Here is a 14,755-nt window from a genome sequence, read left to right as displayed (position 1 = left end):
GACAGTGACCCAAGCCGGGAATCGAACCCAGGTCCTGGCACAGTGAGGCAGCAGTGCTAACCAATGCGTCACCCAGCATTGATTTTTAAAAATTTTTAAAAATACTTTTCCAATTCAATCAAATCAAATCCAATTCAGAGTCTCAACAAGTTGAGACATTTCCGATCCAGGCTGACAAGACAGGGCAAGCGACCAAACCACCCTGTCCTGGGCCTGATCTACATGAGCCAAGCTGATTGGAGAAGGGGGAGGTTCCTCCTCCAAGACTTGGGCTCATTTGCATCTTAGCCAAAAGGCCGAGATGCCGCTTTAAAAAATTGCTTCATATGAAACATATGAAGCTTCAGTGTAACCTAATGACCTCAACCAAGTGCGGCCGACCATGGGCTGCCGACCATACTACACTTGATCTTAGCCAAAAGGCTGCGTCACCCAGCATTGATTTTACTGAATGTGAGCAGATGCAAGGGACTGAATGGCCTCCTCCTCCTAACTCTTATGTTCTGTGATTGGTTATTGTTTATGCCATTTTAGCTGGTGTGGTATATTTTGACTGAATGACGTGTATGAGTTTGTGAAATCTGGGTGAATATCAGTGTCTGAAATTACCTTGTGCATCGGCTTCTGGTTCTTCATGACCAATGAAATGGTCTTGCTGAGGATTGCAGATTGTGCAGCTGACAGAATAAAAGGAGATGTTTAATCTTTGTGAAATGGGGATGAAACAGTAACTGCTCCCAGTAATCATCCTGTCTTTCTCTTTCTGTACTCGGTCCTCTGCAGATTTTTGACACTAAACCAACTTCAAACCTATTGTCATCGACTGAATTCTATCCAGTCTATAAACTACAACAATCCCTGGTAAACTTTGTACAGGATCAAAGCCCCATTCCAGTGTCCACAGCTGGAGATTTGGAGTGTGAAAAGTAAGTTGTGCTTTTAGCAAACAGGTTGTCACCAGTTCAGGACCTTCCTCCCCCTGAGTCACGGCAATTTCTGCGAGTTCAAACATTGCTCATGTTCATAACGTGATAAAGAGTGAGTGTCGAATCTGCATGGTGACAGAAAACCTGTGTCTGGTGAGGACAGTCTCAGTTTTTAAGCACAATTGGGTTTTATTTTAGTAACGAACTGATAATAATTACACAACACCAATTTGTTCCTGGCATCACCAGCAGCTGCTTAACTCACTCCAATAAAACACTACATGGGTAATGAGGAAGTGGTGAAATTATATACTTTTCTCATTTCTTTCTGTTCATCTCCTTGTCTCAGCTGCCTGAAGTGGTCACAATTCACAGTCAGTGACTCACTGACATTCCCCACCGCCCCCCCCCTCCCCTGACCTTTGTTCAGCTCCTTCCTCTGCCATTCTGGCAGACCACAGTCCAAGACACATTTGCAATCACAGCATTCATCTCACTGCCAACCTGCCCCCAAAAACATTCCCTCTTCAGTCTGACAATCCACCAAGTTGAGAGGTGATTGCGAATTCAGGAGCAGCCCCAGTATTCCAGGCTTACCAACAGCAGCTGCAGTTTTGGAGGTTGGAAGGTTGGTACAGTCTCCAATCCCAAAGACGTTGGAATATTTCTTGTGTTGCAGATTGTCTTTGTCGATATCAAGCCATCCCCCCGCGTCAGCCAATGCACTTCTCTGAAGCACATCAGGAGGTGCCATTGGGGGAGTGACGTGCAGCATTCCATACTGTGGACATTGCAAAGAAACAAACATTACACACCCTGGAAAAACAGGAAGCATTACTACAACCAGAACGTCAGTTAAAATTAATTGTCATTTAGTAAACCGCTTAGAAAATTTGTCCACATCATTCAGGGCAGAACAGGGACACCATAAGACAGGAGCAGAAATGAGCCATTCGGCCCATCAGGTCTGTTCTGCCATTGAATGAGATCATGATTGATGTGATAATCCTCAACTCCAGTTTTCCGCCTTATCCCCATGACCCTTGATTCCCTGACTGATTAAAAATCTGTATCTCAGCCTTGAACATACTGAATGACCCAGCCCCTATAGCCCTCTGAGGTAAAGAATTCCACAGATTCACTACCCTCGGAGAGAAGAAATTCCTCCTCATCTCGGTCATCAATGGGCGACCAACCCTTCGCTCTGAGATGATGCTCTCTGGTCCTAGTCTCTCCCACACGGGGAAACAACCTCTCAGCATCGACCCTGTCAAACCCCCTGAGAATCTGATATGTCTCAATAAGGCCGCCTCTCATTCTTCTAAACTCCAGTGAGTACAGGCTCAACCTACTCGACCTCTCCTCATAAGAAAATCCCTCCATACTCGAGATCAACCCAGTGAACCTTCTCTGGACTGCCTCCAAAGCCAGTATATCTTTCCTTAGATAAGGGGACCAAAACTATTCACAGGATTCCTGGTGTGGTCTAACTAGCGCCTTGTATAGTTTTAACAAGACTCCCCTATTTTTATACTCCATTCCCTTTGAAATAAAGGCCAACATTCTATTTGCTTTCCCCATTACCGGCTGAACTTGCATGTCAGCTTTTTGTGATTTATGCGCGAGGACCCCCAAATCCCTCGGTGCCGCAGCTTTCTGCAGTCTTTCTCCATTTAAATAATATTCAGCTCCTTTATTCTTCCGACCAAAATGCAGAACTTCACATTTTCCATCTGCCAAGTTTTTGCCCACCCACCTAACCTGTCTATATTCCTCTGTAGACTCTGCCTTATTCTCACCACTTGCCTTCCCAGCTGTGTCACCCACACACTTGGCAATAGTACATTCACTTCCTCACCTAAGTCATTAATATAAAGAGAGAGAAAACTCCACACAATCACTCGGGGGACACTCGCCGCAAGCACAGTAATTAGTCCAAAAGTTTCTTGCATATTTTATCTCATGCAGGGAGATTGACCTTGTGAAACAGTGAATCTTCTGTCTACAGCTTCCCATCCGATAGAGTCCTTGCTAGCAGTTACCTAATCTCTTGGGCTGTGAGCAGGCGGGTGGGTGGGGGAAGGGGGTGAGGAATAAGTGCACACAGTGGGCCAGGGAGTGAGGAGCAGAAGAGGAAGGGGAGGAAGAAAAGATTAAATAAACAACAAGAACCTGGAAAGTCTTGGTTTCTCCTGGATGATCCAGCATTTCAAACACAGCCTCCCGTTTGTCAATATCGACTTCGATAAGGTTAAGTCTGTAATTCACATCGATATCCCTCGCTTTAACAATGTCCAGAAGAGCGTCGGCATATTTCTTCACTCCAAAGATCACTGGCAGTGACGTGTTGTAGATAATATTTGCTTTTGACCGTTTCCCAGTCTTAAAACCAGGAAAATAAAGAGTGTATCAATGACAAAGTAACTGAAATATTTAATATCAGTCAGCAGATGAAAAGCATTGTGCCTTTTTGGAACGGAATTGAACCTCAGGGTAAGGACATCTGATTGTAAAGACAACAGCGATGTAAATACCACAGTGAACCCAAAGTCCTGTCTCTCACAGGAAGAGTTCAACATCGAGAGAACATTCCACAGTGAACATTTACACTCTCTGCACGGCCCGATCCAAGTTGAGAGCAGCAAAGGCCATACTGAAAGAGACACTGTGAATCTTTCAGCTTGGACAGAGTATTAAATCACAGAAAACTGGAGTTCCAGCACTGTATCATCGACACCAAGACAACCGCAGGAAATCCAATGTGCTGAACTTTAGCAACAACAGCTTTCATGGCCAGTTGAGCACTTGGTCAGACTCTTGGCCACACACTAATGTTCATTCAACTCAAAACTGCGTCATTAAACATTGGAGAAAATTTGGAACTTGCACCAAGTCAAACTAAAGACTGATGAGTTAAGCTAGTTACCTTCCTGAGGTAATGTTCAGACAGATACATGATCTTCTGTGGAGCACCAGCACATTTGATAGGCGTGTTGGGAAAAGTGAAAATAGCGTTTCCCTCTGTGAAATTCTGCAGGGCCCTCCACGTTTTCTCAACTAAGTTTACTGAGTAAATGGAGCCAATTCTGGGGTCACTGAATCCATCAGGCAGTCCCTTAATCTGAAAAGAAAATTCAACAGGAGCTTCGTTAGAGTCTCGCTAATCGCTGCCGGGCTGGAGTCCTCCCTCTCCAAACTGGGGAGGGAGCAGCCCCGCACTGAACCAGAGCGACCCAGAGCAGCCCCGCACTGAACCAGAGTGACCCAGAGCAGCCCCGCACTGAAGCAGAGCGACCCCGCACCGACCCCGCACTGACCCAGAGCGACCCCGCACCGACCCCGCACTGACCCAGAGCGACCCCGCACCGAACCAGAGTGACCCAGAGCAGCCCCGCACTGAAGCAGAGCGACCCTGCACCGACCCCGCACTGACCCAGAGCGACCCCGCACCGACCCAGAGCGGCCCCGCACCGACCCCAGAGCGGCCCCGCACCGACCCCAGAGCGGCCCCGCACCGACCCAGAGCGGCCCCGCACCGACCCAGAACCGGCCCCGCACCGACCCCATACCGGCCCCGCACCGACCCCATACCGGCCCCGCACTGAAGCAGAGCGACCCCGCACCGACCCCGCACTGACCCAGAGCGACCCCGCACCGACCCCGCACTGACCCAGAGCGACCCCGCACCGACCCCGCACCGACCCAGAGCGACCCCGCACCGACCCAGAGCGACCCCGCACCGACCCAGAGCGACCCCGCACCGACCCAGAGCGACCCCGCACCGACCCAGAGCGACCCCGCACCGACCCAGAGCGACCCCGCACCGACCCAGAGCGACCCCGCACCGACCCAGAGCGACCCCGCACCGACCCAGAGCGACCCCGCACCGACCCAGAGCGACCCCGCACCGACCCAGAGCGGCCCCGCACCGACCCAGAGCGGCCCCGCACCGACCCCGCACCGGCCCCGCACCGACCCCATACCGGCCCCGCACCGACCCCATACCGGCCCCGCACCGACCCCATACCGGCCCCGCACCGACCCCATACCGGCCCCGCACCGACCCCATACCGGCCCCGCACCGACCCCATACCGGCCCCGCACCGACCCCATACCGGCCCCGCACCGACCCCGCACCGACCCCGCACCGGCCCCGCACCGGCCCCGCACCGACCCCGCACCGGCCCCGCACCGACCCCATACCGGCCCCGCACCGACCCCATACCGGCCCCGCACCGACCCCATACCGGCCCCGCACCGACCCCATACCGGCCCCGCACCGACCCCATACCGGCCCCGCACCGACCCCATACCGGCCCCGCACCGACCCCATACCGGCCCCGCACCGACCCCATACCGGCCCCGCACCGACCCCATACCGGCCCCGCACCGACCCCATACCGGCCCCGCACCGACCCCATACCGGCCCCGCACCGACCCCATACCGGCCCCGCACCGACCCCATACCGGCCCCGCACCGACCCCATACCGGCCCCGCACCGACCCCATACCGGCCCCGCACCGACCCCATACCGGCCCCGCACCGACCCCATACCGGCCCCGCACCGACCCCATACCGGCCCCGCACCGACCCCATACCGGCCCCGCACCGACCCCATACCGGCCCCGCACCGACCCCATACCGGCCCCGCACCGACCCCATACCGGCCCCGCACCGACCCCATACCGGCCCCGCACCGACCCCATACCGGCCCCGCACCGACCCCATACCGGCCCCGCACCGACCCCATACCGGCCCCGCACCGACCCCGCACCGACCCCATACCGGCCCCGCACCGACCCCATACCGGCCCCGCACCGACCCCATACCGGCCCCGCACCGACCCCATACCGGCCCCGCACCGACCCCATACCGGCCCCGCACCGACCCCATACCGGCCCCGCACCGACCCCATACCGGCCCCGCACCGACCCCATACCGGCCCCGCACCGACCCCATACCGGCCCCGCACCGACCCCATACCGGCCCCGCACCGACCCCATACCGGCCCCGCACCGACCCCATACCGGCCCCGCACCGACCCCATACCGGCCCCGCACCGACCCCATACCGGCCCCGCACCGACCCCATACCGGCCCCGCACCGACCCCATACCGGCCCCGCACCGACCCCATACCGGCCCCGCACCGACCCCATACCGGCCCCGCACCGACCCCATACCGGCCCCGCACCGACCCCATACCGGCCCCGCACTGACCCCATACCGGCCCCGCACCGACCCCATACCGGCCCCGCACCGACCCCATACCGGCCCCGCACTGACCCCATACCGGCCCCGCACTGATCCCATACCGGCCCCGCACTGATCCCATACCGGCCCCCCACTGACCCCATACCGGCCCCGCACCGACCCCATACCGGCCCCGCACCGACCCCATACCGGCCCCGCACCGACCCCATACCGGCCCCGCACTGACCCCATACCGGCCCCGCACTGACCCCATACCGGCCCCGCACTGATCCCATACCGGCCCCGCACTGATCCCATACCGGCCCCGCACCGACCCCATACCGGCCCCGCACTGACCCCATACCGGCCCCGCACTGACCCCATACCGGCCCCGCACTGACCCCATACCGGCCCCGCACCGACCCCATACCGGCCCCGCACCGACCCCATACCGGCCCCGCACCGACCCCATACCGGCCCCGCACTGACCCCATACCGGCCCCGCACCGACCCCATACCGGCCCCGCACCGACCCCATACCGGCCCCGCACTGACCCACGCTGACCCAGCGCAGCCCCGCACTGACCCCATACCGGCCCCGCACTGACCCCATACCGGCCCCGCACTGACCTCATACCGGCCCCGCACTGACCCACGCTGACCCAGCGCAGCCCCGCACTGACCCCATACCGGCCCCGCACTGACCCCATACCGGCCCCGCACTGACCCCATACCGGCCCCGCACTGACCCACGCTGACCCAGCGCAGCCCCGCACTGACCCCATACCGGCCCCGCACTGACCCCATACCGGCCCCGCACTGACCCCATACCGGCCCCGCACTGACCCCATACCGGCCCCGCACTGACCCCATACCGGCCCCGCACTGACCTCATACCGGCCCCGCACTGACCCCATACCGGCCCCGCACTGACCCCATACCGGCCCCGCACTGACCCCATACCGGCCCCCGCACTGACCCCATACCGGCCCCGCACTGACCCCATACCGGCCCCCGCACTGACCTCATACCGGCCCCGCACTGACCTCATACCGGCCCCGCACTGACCCCATACCGGCCCCGCACTGACCCCATACCGGCCCCGCACTGACCCCATACCGGCCCCGCACCGACCCCATACCGGCCCCGCACCGACCCCATACCGGCCCCGCACTGACCCCATACCGGCCCCGCACCGACCCCATACCGGCCCCGCACTGACCTCATACCGGCCCCGCACTGACCCCATACCTGCCCCGCACTGACCCCATACCGGCCCCGCACTGACCTCATACCGGCCCCGCACTGACCCCATACCGGCCCCGCACTGACCCCATACCGGCCCCGCACTGACCCCATACCGGCCCCGCACTGACCTCATACCGGCCCCGCACTGACCCCATACCGGCCCCGCACTGACCCCATACCGGCCCCGCACTGACCCCATACCGGCCCCGCACTGACCCACGCTGACCCAGAGCAGCAAATCAAGATATGTTAAAAAAACACAATTTAAATTCTCAATCTGCCAATGGTGGGAACTCAGACTGAACAACCCCCATCCCATCTACACCAGTGACTCTTCACATAAAGAGTTTTCAGTTTGTTGGTCTCCAGTTCCTGATGATCACAATCATTGCGAAATTGGAATGATGACTTGAACTGATCCACACTCTGTTGCCCATTCTAACTCGCACCTGTTCCAACTGCGACAGACCGTGGGAGAATTTATAAATATGCTGAAAGCTAAACATGCTTTTGGAAGAGAAATGTCACTTTATAAAATAAGTTGGAAATATTGCAGCCAGTTTATGCACAGGAAACGCTCAGTAACAGCAATGAAGCAGACGTTTGTTGGTCGGTTTACAGATAAACGTTGGTCCAGGATATTGAGGAGAATTCCCATTCTTCTTCTTTCACATCCACCCACGAAAGCAGACAGCACTTCAAACTCAGCCGCCAAAATAAACACCCTCAGTGCTGACCCTCTGACAGTGCGGCACTCCCTCAGCACTGACCCTCCGACAGTGCAGCACTCCCTCAGCACTGACCCTCCGACAGTGCAGCACTCCCTCAGCACTGACCCTCCGACAGTGCAGCACTCCCTCAGCACTGACCCTCCGACAGTGCGGCACTCCCTCAGCACTGACCCTCTGACAGTGCAGCACTCCCTCAGCACTGACCCTCCGACAGTGCGGCACTCCCTCAGCACTGACCCTCCGACAGTGCAGCACTCCCTCAGCACTGACCCTCCGACAGTGCAGCACTCCCTCAGCACTGACCCTCTGACAGTGCGGCACTCCCTCAGCACTGACCCTCCGACAGTGCGGCACTCCCTCAGCACTGACCCTCTGACAGTGCGGCATTCCCTCAGTACTGCTTGGAAAGGATTTATTTGAAAAACCGGTTGGTTATATTCAAATGACAGTGACATTGTTTTAAACATCGTCTTTCCCTGGAAAAAGGTGTCAGGAATGCAGGTTTTGGGTCGCAAAGGGAGCAATTCCCCTATCCAATCTAACCCTAATCTAAACTGTTTGGGCATTTTAGCAGGTGATCTCCAACATCTGGGGACCAGCAGAGGGAGCTGGCTGAACTTTCTATCTGTCTGCTGTCCATCAACCCAGGAACAGCCTGGGGCGTCTGTGTGCACACACGTGTGTGTGTGTGTGTGCGCGTGAGTGCGTGTGTGTGTGCGTGAGTGCGTGAGTGCGTGCGTGTGTGCGTGTGTGTGCGTGAGTGCATGCGTGTGTGCGTGTGTGTGTGTGTGAGTGTGTGTGTGCGTGAGTGTGTGTGCGTGAGTGTGAGTGCGTGTGCGTGTGCGTGCGTGTGTGTGTGTGTGTGTGAGTGCGTGTGAGTGTGTGAGTGCGTGTGAGTGTGAGTGCGTGCGTGCGAGTGCGTGCGTGCGTGTGAGTGAGTGCGTGTGTGTGAGTGCGTGTGTGTGTGTGAGTGCGTTTGTGTGTGAGAGTGCGTGTGTGTGTGTGAGTGCGTGTGTGTGTGTGAGTGCGCGTGCGTGCGAGTGCGTGCGTGCGTGCGAGTGCGTGCGTGCGTGCGAGCGTGTGTGTGTGAGTGCGTGTGTGTGTGAGTGTGTGTGTGTGTGTGAGTGCGTGTGTGTGTGAGTGCGTGTGTGTGTGTGAGTGTGTGTGTGTGTGTGAGTGCATGTGTGAGTGCGTGTGTGTGAGTGCGCGTGTGTGTGAGTGAGTGCGTGAGTGCGTGTGTGTGAGTGCGTGTGTGTGTGAGAGTGTGAGAGTGCATGTGTGTGTGAGTGCGTGCGTGCGTGTGCGCGAGCGAGTGCGTGTGCGTCAGTGCGTGCGTGCGTCAGTGTGTCAGTGTGTGCGCGTGCCGGTGCCTGCGTGCCAGCCTGCGTGCCAGCCTGCGCGTCAGCCTGCGCGTCAGCCTGCACGTCAGCCTGCGCGTCAGCCTGCGCGTCAGCCTGCGCGTCAGCCTGCGCCTGTCAGCGTGCGCGCGCCTGTCAGCGTGCGCGCGCCTGTCAGCGTGCGCGCGCCTGTCAGCGTGCGCGCGCCTGTCAGCGTGCGCGCGCCTGTCAGCGTGCGCGCGTGTCAGTGTGTGTGTGTGTCAGTGTGTGTGTGTGTCAGTGTGTGTGTGTGTCAGTGTGTGTGTGTGTCAGTGTGTGTGTGTGTGTCAGTGTGTGTGTGTGTGTCAGTGTGTGTGTGTGTGTCAGTGTGTGTGTCAGTGTGTGTGTGTGCCAGTGTGTGTGTGTGTGTGTGTCACTAACCTAAAAGAAAAGACTCGGAGTGAGAGCAGGTAAAGCTTTTTTTTCCCCTCTTTTTCGTTTCTTAGTTCGGGAAGTAGCAGGGATGTCAGTGCAGGCAGTGCAATGTTCCTCCTGTGGGATGTTTGAGGTGAGGGACACCAGTGTCCCGGCTGTGTACACCTGCAGGAAGTGCACCCAATTCCAGCTCCTTGAAGACCGTGTTAGGGATCTGGAGCTGGAACTGGATGAACTCAGGATCATTTGGGTGGCAGAGGCAGCTGTAGATAGAAGCTACAGGGAGGTAGCTACTCCTAGAAATGATGATACGTGGGTGACAGCTAGAAGGGGTAAGAAGCAGTCCGAGCAGCGATCCCCTGGATCCCCTGTTCCTCTGTATAACAAGTATTCCGTTTTGGATACTGTTGGGGGGGGCGGGGGGACTTAACAGGGGTAAGCCATGGGGTACAGGTCTCTGGCACAGAGTCTGTCCTTGTTGCTCAGAAGGGAAGGGGGGAGAGGAGTAGAGGATTAGTCATTGGGGACTCCATAGTTAGGGGGACAGATAGGAGATTCTGTGGGAACGAGAGGGACTCGCGGTTGGTGTGTTGCCTCCCAGGTGCCGGGGTCCGTGATGTCTCGGACCGTGTTTTCGGGATCCTTAAGGGAGAGGGGGACCAGCCCCAAGTTGTGGTTCACATCGGCACCAAAGACATAGGTAGGAAAAGGGATGGGGATGTAAGGCAGAAATTCAGAGAGTTAGGGTGGAAGCTTAGAGCTAGAACAAACAGAGTTGTTATCTCTGGTTTGTTACCCGTGCCACGTGATAGTGAGGAGAGGAATAGGGAGAGAGAGCTGTTGAACACGTGGCTACAGGGATGGTGCAGGAGGGAGGGATTCAGATACCTGGACAATTGGGCTTCATTCTGGGGTAGGTGGGACCTCTGCAAACGGGATGGTCTACACCTGAACCAGAGGGGTACCAATATCCTGGGGAAGGAAATTAGCTAATGCTCTTCGGGAGGGTTTAAACTAATTCAGCAGGGGGGTGGGTACCTGAATTGTAGCTCCGGTGTACAGGAGGTTGAGAGTAGTGAGGTCATGGATGAGGTTTCAGAGTCGCAGGAGTGTACTGGCAGGCAGGAAGGCGGTTTGAAGTGTGTGTACTTCAACGCCAGGAGCATCCGGAATAAGGTGGGTGAACTTGCAGCATGGGCTGGTACCTGGGACTTCGATGTTGTGGCCATCTCGGAGACATGGATAGAGCAGGGACAGGAATGGTTGTTGCAGGTTCCAGGGTTTAGATGTTTCAGTAAGTGCAGGGAAGGTGGTAAAAGAGGGGGAAGTGTGGCATTGTTAGTCAAGGACAGTATTACGGTGGCAGAAAGGACGTTTGATGAGGACTCGTCTACTGAGGTAGTTTGGGCTGAGGTTAGAAACAGGAAAGGAGCGGTCACCCTGTTGGGAGTTTTCTGTAGGCCTCCGAAAAGTTCCAGAGATGTAGAGGAAAGGATTGCAAAGATGATTCTGGATAGGAGCGAAAGTAACAGGGTAGTTGTTATGGAGGACTTTAACTTTGCAAATATTGACTGGAAAAGCTATAGTTCGAGTACTTTAGAGGGGTCAGTTTTTGTCCAATGTGTGCAGGAGGGGTTCCTGACACAGTATGTAGATAGGCCAACAAGAGGCGAGGCCACATTGGATTTGGTACTGGGTAATGAACCAGACCAGATGTTAGATTTGGAGGTAGGTGAGCACTTTGGTGACAGTGACCACAATTCGGTTACATTTACTTTAGCAATGGAAAAGGATAGGTATATACCAAAGGGCAAGAGTTATAGCTGGGGGAGAGGAAATTATGATGCGATTAGGCGAGATTTAGGATGCCTAGGTTGAGGAAGGAAACTGCAGGGGATGGGCGCAATTGTGATGTGGAGCTTGTTCAAGGAACAGCTACTATGCGTCCTTGATAAATATGTACCTGTCAGGCAGGGAGGAAGCAGACGTGTGAGGGAACTGTGGTTTACTAAGGAGGTTGAATCTCTTGTGAAGAGGAAGAAGGAGACTTATGTTAAGATGAGACGTGAAGGCTCAGTTAGGGCACTTGAGAGTTACAAGTTAGCCAGGAAGGACCGAAAGAAAGAGTTAAGAAGAGCCAGGAGGGGACATGAGAAGTCTTTGGCAGGTAGGATCAAGGAAAACCCTAAAGCTTTCTATAGATATGTCAGGAGTAAAAGAATGACGAGGGTAAGATTAGGGCCAGTCAAGGACAGTAGTGGGAAGTTGTGCGTGGAGTCTGAAGAGATAGGAGAGGCGAGAAATGAATATTTTTCGTCAGTATTCACACAGGAAAAAGACAATGTTGTCGAGGAGAATACTGAGATGCAGGCTATTGGACGAGATGGGATTGAGGTTCATAAGGAGGAGGTGTTAGCAATTCTGGAAAATGTGAAAATAGATAAGTCCCCTGGGCCAGATGGGATTTATCCTAGGATTCTCTGCGAGGCTAGGGAGGAGATTGCAGAGCCTTTGACTTTGATCTTTATGTCGTCATTGTCTACAGGAATAGTGCCAGAAGACTGGAGGATAGCAAATGTTGTCCCCTTGTTCAAGAAGGGGAGTAGAGACAACCCTGGTAATTATAGACCGGTGAGCCTTACTTCTGTTGTGGGCAAAGTTTTGGAAAGGATTATAAGAGATAGGATTTATAATCACCTAGAAAGGAATAATTTGATTAGGGATAGTCAACATGGTTTTGTGAAGGGGAGGTCGTGCCTCATAAACCTTATTGGGTTCTTTGAGAAGGTGACCAAAGAGGTGGATGAGGGTAAAGCAGTTGATGTGGTGTACATGGATTTCAGTAAAGCGTTTGATAAGGTTCCCTACGGTAAGCTATTGTTGAAAATATGGAAGCATGGGATTGAGGGTGATTTAGTGGTTTGGATCAGGAATTGGCTAGCTGTAAGAAAACAGAGGGTGGTGGTTGTTGGGAAATGTTCATCCTGGAGTTCAGTTACTAGTGGTGTACCGCAAGGATCTGTTTTGGGGCTACTGCTGTTTGTCATTTTTATAAATGACCTGGATGAGGGTGTAGAAGGATGGGTTAGTAAATTTGCGGATGATACTAAAGTCGGTGGAGTTGTGGACAGTGCGGAAGGTTGTTGCAGGTTACAGAGGGACATAGATAAGCTGCAGAGCTGGGCTGAGAGGTGGCAAATGGAGTTTAATGCGGAAAAGTGTGAGGTGATTCACTTTGGAAAGAGTAACAGGATTACAGAGTACTGGGCTAATGGTAAGATACTTGGTAGTGTGGATGAACAGAGGGATCTGGGTGTCCACGTGTATAGATCCCTGAAAGTTGGCACCCAGGTTGATAGGGTTGTTAAGAAGGTGTACGGAGTGTTAGCTTTTATTGGTAGAGGAATTGAGTTTCGGAGCCAGGAGGTCATGCTGCAGCTGTACAAAACTCTGGTGCGGCCGCACTTGGAGTATTGCGTACAGTTCTGGTCGCCGCATTATAGGAAAGATTTGGATGCATTGGAAAGGGTGCAGAGGAGATTTACCAGGATGTTCCTGGTATGGTGAGAAGGTCTTATGAGGGAAAGGCTGAGGGACTTGAGGCTGTTTTCGTTAGAGAGAAGAAGGTTAAGAGGTGACTTAATAGAGGCATACAAGATGATCAGAGGATTAGATAGGGTGGACAGTGAGAGCCTTTTTCCTCGGATGGTGAGAGCTAGCACGAGGGGACATAGCTTTAAATTGAGGGGTGAGAGATATAGGACAGATGTTAGAGGTAGGTTCTTCACTCGAGTAGTAAGGGCGTGGAATGCCCTGCCTGCAGCAGTAGTGGACTCGCCAACATTAAGGGCATTTAAATGGTCATTGGATAAACATATGGATGATATTGGAATAGTGTAGGTTAGATGGGCTTTAGATTGGTTTCACTGGTCAGCGCAACATCGAGGGCCGAAGGGCCTGTACTGCGCTGTAATGTTCTATGTGTGTGTGTGTGTCAGTGTGTGTGTGTGTCAGTGTGTGTGTGTGTCAGTGTGTGTGTGTGTCAGTGTGTGTGTGTGTCAGTGTGTGTGTGTGTCAGTGTGTGTGTGTGTCAGTGTGTGTGTGTGTCAGTGTGTGTATGTGTCAGTGTGTGTCAGTGTGTGTCAGTGTGTGTGTGTGTGTGCGTGTGTGTGTCAGTGTGTGTCAGTGTGTGTCAGTGTGTGTCAGTGTGTGTCAGTGTGTGTGTGTGTGTGTGTGTCAGTGTGTGTGTGTGTGTGTCAGTGTGTGTGTGTGTGTGTCAGTGTGTGTGTGTCAGTGTGTGTGTGTGTGTCAGTGCGTGTGTGTGTCAGTGTGTGTGTGTGTGTGTGTCAGTGTGTGTGTCAGTGTGTGTGTGTCAGTGTGTGTGTCAGTGTGTGTGTGTCAGTGTGTGTGTGTCAGTGTGTGTGTGTCAGTGTGTGTGTGTCAGTGTGTGTGTGTGTGTGTCAGTGTGTGTGTGTGTCAGTGTGTGTGTGTCAGTGTGTGTGTGTGTCAGTGTGTGTGTGTGTGTCAGTATGTGTGTGTGTCAGTATGTGTGTGTGTCAGTATGTGTGTGTGTCAGTATGTGTGTGTGTCAGTATGTGTGTGTCAGTATGTGTGTGTGTCAGTATGTGTGTGTGTGTCAGTATGTGTGTGTGTGTCAGTATGTGTGTGTGTCAGTATGTGTGTGTGTCAGTATGTGTGTGTGTCAGTATGTGTGTGTGTCAGTATGTGTGTGTCAGTATGTGTGTGTGTCAGTATGTGTGTGTGTGTCAGTATGTGTGTGTGTGTCAGTATGTGTGTGTGTGTCAGTATGTGAGTGTTTCAGTATGTGAGTGTTTCAGTATGTGAGTGTTTCAGTATGTGTGTGTGTGTCAGTATGTGTGTGTGTGTCAGTATGTGTGTGTGTGTCA

At 54.5% G+C, this 14,755-nt stretch overlaps 1 protein-coding gene across 3 annotated transcripts in view; it reads right to left on the bottom strand.

The window, feature by feature from the left end:
* Nucleotides 1–14,755, bottom strand: part of sqor (sulfide quinone oxidoreductase) — a 59,966-nt gene that overhangs the window by 10,446 nt on the left and 34,765 nt on the right. For all 3 annotated transcript variants that reach the window (XR_013500751.1, XM_078241141.1, XM_078241140.1), the window contains 4 exons: nucleotides 3,853–4,047; nucleotides 3,099–3,308; nucleotides 1,524–1,707; nucleotides 610–677 (listed from right to left, as the gene is read on the bottom strand). Coding sequence is in view for 2 of the 3 variants with exons in the window: in XM_078241141.1 (XP_078097267.1) it covers nucleotides 610–677; nucleotides 1,524–1,707; nucleotides 3,099–3,308; nucleotides 3,853–4,047 (657 nt within the window). In the remaining variant the exon portion in view is untranslated. The remainder of the gene's footprint in view (nucleotides 1–609; nucleotides 678–1,523; nucleotides 1,708–3,098; nucleotides 3,309–3,852; nucleotides 4,048–14,755) is intronic.

The sequence above is a fragment of the Mustelus asterias genome, chromosome 24 (genome assembly GCF_964213995.1).
Source record: "Mustelus asterias chromosome 24, sMusAst1.hap1.1, whole genome shotgun sequence".
NCBI classification, from domain to species: Eukaryota; Metazoa; Chordata; class Chondrichthyes; order Carcharhiniformes; family Triakidae; genus Mustelus; species Mustelus asterias.
This window is presented reverse-complemented; position numbering and strand designations above follow the sequence as displayed.